Raw genomic sequence first — 4,774 nt, 5'->3', positions numbered from 1 at the left:
TCGTAAGTGATTGTGAGGGAGGTCTTTTTGCCCCTATAGCGGAGCTGTTTCCGGAGTCGAGCCATTTACTGTGCACATGGCACATCAACAACTGCGTGAAAGTCAAAGCCTACAATCTTTTCAACAAGAATTTAGTAACAGCAGAGACATTGGTAAATGGTAAGTGGCGGAAGATCATGCAAGCTACCACAGAGGCAGAGTACGATCGAGCCTTGGAAAACTTCAAGGATGCGTACAAGTGGTGCCCGCCAATCGTAGACTATGTGATGCACCAGTGGGTACCTCAGAGGGAAAAGTTTGTCAAATATTGGACGAACCAAGTTCTTCATTTTGGGAACACTACGACATGCAGAGTCGAGAGCGCTCATAGAGCTTTGAAGGACTGGATTGATTCTTCCACGGCTGCTCTGGATACACTGTTCGAGAGAATAAACAAGGCTATTGATACTCAGAGGAACGACATCAAGAACTATCTCGAGGACTCCAGACGACGACATGGCATGTTGTATGGCCATTTCATATTTAAGATTCTCCACGGTCGTGTGTCACACCACTGTTTGGGGTTGATTCTGAGCGAGTATACCAGGATGAGGGAGTTGGGCGATGAAGTGGCTATTCGGTGCGGATGTGCTATATCAGTGACTCATGGATTACCTTGTGCATGCACCATTCACCGCGTAATTACGCAAGACAGGGCGTCGTTACATGTCGATCAGGTTCATCCATTCTGGCGGACGCTCGTTATCGGAGAGCATGCTGTTCCGCATACGGTTCACCGTGAACAGGAGGAGTTGGAGCAGTTTCAGTTGATGTTTGACCAAGTGTCCTCCAGTCACCCTTCGATCATTCGTAGTGCTACACACATACTTCATGACATGTTCAATACATCGTGTTTGGATACCGAGGAACCGGAAGGGGTCGAGCGACCTAGGGGTCGACAACCACGGCGGAACAAGAGTGCGTTTGAGTACATTCGCGGTCGTGGCCGTGGCCGTGGCCGTGGTCGTACATCCTCATCAAGTGGCAGCCAATCATCGTCGTCGGTGAATATGCCCGGCACCGGTAAGACATTCGACTTCAATTTCTTTTGTTGACTGTTTGATTAGTTTACTGTTGACTTGTTTATTGTGTTTATTGATGTGTGTAACAGGGAGAATGGACATTGAACATTTTCCATATAAGGACAGGATCCCTAATATCATGATGCCATTCTTGGACGGGTGGAATGATGTCATTGCAGATGGTAACTGCGGATTTCGGGTTGTGGCGGATGTGTTTCAAATGGGTGAAGACAACTACGGTTTAGTGCGGCAGTTGATGTACAGTGAAATCGCATCAAACCGAGATGTGTATGGCCATGTGTACGGCGAGGACTTGGATAGGTCTCTGCAGCGTATCCGGTGGGGAGGGGGACCTTGCGATCAAAATCATTGGTTCGATGCGCCACTTGATCTCTTTGCCGTTGCAAACATCTACAAGTGTGCAGTCATGCATTTCGGCCTTGGTTTACATAGTCGAGCCTATTATCCATGTACAACGGTTCTGCCCTGGTGTTCGCGCGAGACCGTCACCAGACCGGTAAGGGACGTTGCTATTGGATTTCTTGGGCCGTCATACAGACATTTTATCCGATTAGACATGTCACCCGATTTTCCGGTCCCACATATCATACCGAAGTGGTATGAAATTCGTAGAGCAAGCGTGGAGGGTTGGGATGCTTTGTACCATGCTCGCGTGCAACAGTGGAACAATTTAATTGCCTGTAGTTTTTGTTGATGTACACCTACCTTTTACTATGAGGCCTTGTATTGTCAATACTATGTCATTTCTATGTGTTCATTTTTAAAAGATAATGTTTCATTTTAAAAACTAACAACAATAATTTCACAATATTACAAACTAAAAAGATAATATTGAATTTTAAAAACTAAGAACAATAATTTCAAATATTACAAACTAAAAAGATAATGTCTAATTTCAAATATCAGTAATCCCTCTGTGACGCCCACTGCCACTGCTCAAGGGTCCGTTCCAGATCGTCAATAACAGCTCTGCCTGATGCACTCGTCATGCAGTCCCTTTCCTCAAAAAGTCGGTGTCCCAACTGCATAATCTTGCCCATCCACTACACAAAACAAAAAACATGAAACGACGTATTATACATATATATATTAAAATAAGAGAACAACAAATAAAAGATGAGACGTACCGCATAAGAGGCAGTGGCAGGTGGCACATCGTCATCATCTGCGTCGTCGATGTCTTTGATCAACCTCGGGTGCGAGTGCCGGATGTACCATTCCATGTAGTGCTGGTCACACATGGCAGTCACCCCACTTGGCGGCCGCTGCAGCTCCGCCGTCCATAGGCGGGCAACCATCGGAAACTGCTCCCACATGGATATCATGTTTGCCGGCCATTGGACGACGTACTCCTTCGACGACGCAGATCGTACCGCCTTACTGGGCCATGCCAGTGGAGGTGGGACAACTTGGACAAATCCAAGCTGGCGAAGACAGCGCTGCGGCATGTACGCCTCTACGATCTCGCGATACTGAATCAGTCCGGTGTAGAGGGTCCTGGGTACCCTATTACTAGGGTTCTGGCCGAAAGGCATCCAGTTCACCTGCACATTATTTAAAATCAGTAACAGTCATAAAATAAAGCATCAGATTGTAAAAGTAGAAATAATTTAATCACTATACCTCTAAGGGGGACATCCTGTCAAGCGATAACCGTATGGAGCGCAGGCGGTCAACGGACTTCTTCTCGACACGCGGACTCCACGCACAGGCACGTGGCTGGCCATCACCAATGGGAACCGGGTCGCGGTGTGGTCGAAACGCAGGAAAATACTCGTATATCCAGGTCTGTAACAACGTCAGACATCCAGTGATACCTGCTGCATCAGCCCGGCTCGAGAATCCTAACTGGCGATACAGATACGCTAGCGTAGCCGACCCCCAAGAAAACTGGCCTACTCTGTCGGGCTCACACGCGTCAACTATGTCGCGTGGCCTGAGCTTGTTCCCGCTCTTATCCGGAAACAAGGTACACCTGAGAAGAAGAAAAACATATGCAGCCAGCTGTGTGTCCTGCGTCCTACGTGCCGTAGGGTGCAAACATCGCTGCAAGACGGCTGCGATCTTAACGCCGCCGTGATCCCACACACCAAGTGCCGATGTGTACAGCGCAGCCCTATCCACCGCCAACAGCTCCGCTAGTAAATCTGCCTGATCCGCATCAGTGACAACAGATGCTCGGTTTCCCTCCACGGGAATCCCAAGGATGGCCTCGACGTCATGCAACATGATCGTCATCTCACCGAACGGAAGGTGGAACGAGTTCGTATCCGGCTGCCATCGCTCAACGAAAGCCGTGATCAGCGTCCAGTCAATCCTGTCGTGCATGGTGGCAGGAAGGTGACTCACTCTAGTGCCCCTCAATCGCCCGACCATCTCGCTCTCCTCCGGCCAAGCATCAGCCCAGCTACACAAAAACCTACAAGTCTTTTCCCGGGTTTGGCATTTCAAAATGCCTGTATCCAAAGCCCTCTCCTGGTCCTCCCAAATACGGGTAGCGATGTGTCCTAAAAAGCTAGGAATCACACTCCCGTCTATAGGTCCCCCGACCACCTCACCCCTCACCATCCAAGAATCATTAACGGCCCTCGACCGTTTTCTGCTACCCGCAGACACAGTGGACGCAGATGATGTGCCAGATCTACTAACAAACCTACCATCTCGACCCTTACGCACATCTACCCTATGCGTCTCATACGTATCATCAAGCCTTTGACTGAATGGACCGTAATCATCATATGGTCCACTCTGATCGTCGACATCCTCATCTGCATCATCCTCGTCCTCGACCTCCTCCTCCTCGACCTCCTCCTCCTCCTCCTCATCATCATCATCATCATCTTGATCGTCCGCAGAACAGTGCACCCGTTCTCTGCGGGCCGAGGCCGAAATACCACGGGATCTAACGTGTCTGGGCCCCGAGCTCTCCATTGAGTAGATCGTACTCCTCACGACGTCAATACTCTTCCCCGCACCAGGTCCAAATTGCGATGCCTAACTCCAAGTAAATAACGAAACATAATAACGAAAACAAATTAAAAAAAGTCGAAAATAAACACAAAAGCAAATAAACAAGTCACGGAAATAAAATTATAAACATAAAAAATATAAATATATACAAGACAATATACATATAAACATAAGAAATATAAACATAAACATATACCAAAAACAAAAAATATAAACTACAAACAAAAAAAAAACAAACATAAACAAAAACAAAAACAAAAAATATTACCAAAAACAAAAAATATAAATACAAAAAAGGACGAAAATAAACACAAAAGCAAATAAACAAGTAACGGAAATAAAATTATAAACATAAAAAATAAAAATATAAACAACACAATATAAATAAAAACATAAAAAATATAAATATAAACATAAAAAAATATAAATATGAACAAAACAATATACCAAAAACAAAATATATAACCAAAAACAAAAAATATAAACAACAAACTAAAAAATGAAAAACATAAACAAAAACAAAAAATCAAAAATGCAAAGAAAAAACCAAAAACAAAAAACTAACAAAACTTAAAAAATTTAAAATTGCAAAAACTTAAAAAAAGAAGAACATCAAAATTTTAAAGAAAATTTATAAAAAAAAAAAGGGAACTTATAATTTTTTTACATACAAAAATATAATTCAAAAAAAAAAAAATACATAGGAACATAAAATTAAAAAT

The 4,774-nt window shown here is 44.3% G+C and overlaps 2 protein-coding genes across 2 annotated transcripts; one reads left to right on the top strand and one right to left on the bottom strand.

The window, feature by feature from the left end:
* The first annotated feature begins 639 nt into the window (after positions 1–639).
* On the top strand, positions 640–1,776 carry LOC110710636. The gene is made up of 2 exons (XM_021888962.1): positions 640–1,062; positions 1,151–1,776. The coding sequence occupies exons 1-2, from the start codon at positions 810–812 to the stop codon at positions 1,774–1,776; spliced, it is 879 nt and encodes a 292-aa protein (XP_021744654.1). The 5' UTR covers positions 640–809.
* Positions 1,777–1,941: 165 nt separating this feature from the next.
* LOC110710517 lies at positions 1,942–2,468 on the bottom strand. The gene is made up of 2 exons (XM_021888836.1): positions 2,210–2,468; positions 1,942–2,125 (listed from the first exon to the last, which is right to left on the bottom strand). Exons 1-2 carry the CDS (start codon positions 2,405–2,407, stop codon positions 1,985–1,987), a joined length of 339 nt encoding a protein of 112 aa, XP_021744528.1. The 5' UTR covers positions 2,408–2,468; the 3' UTR covers positions 1,942–1,984.
* Positions 2,469–4,774: the final 2,306 nt, after the last annotated feature.

This window comes from Chenopodium quinoa, unplaced genomic scaffold (assembly GCF_001683475.1).
Source record: "Chenopodium quinoa cultivar QQ74 unplaced genomic scaffold, ASM168347v1, whole genome shotgun sequence".
NCBI classification, from domain to species: domain Eukaryota; kingdom Viridiplantae; phylum Streptophyta; class Magnoliopsida; order Caryophyllales; family Amaranthaceae; genus Chenopodium; species Chenopodium quinoa.
This window is presented reverse-complemented; position numbering and strand designations above follow the sequence as displayed.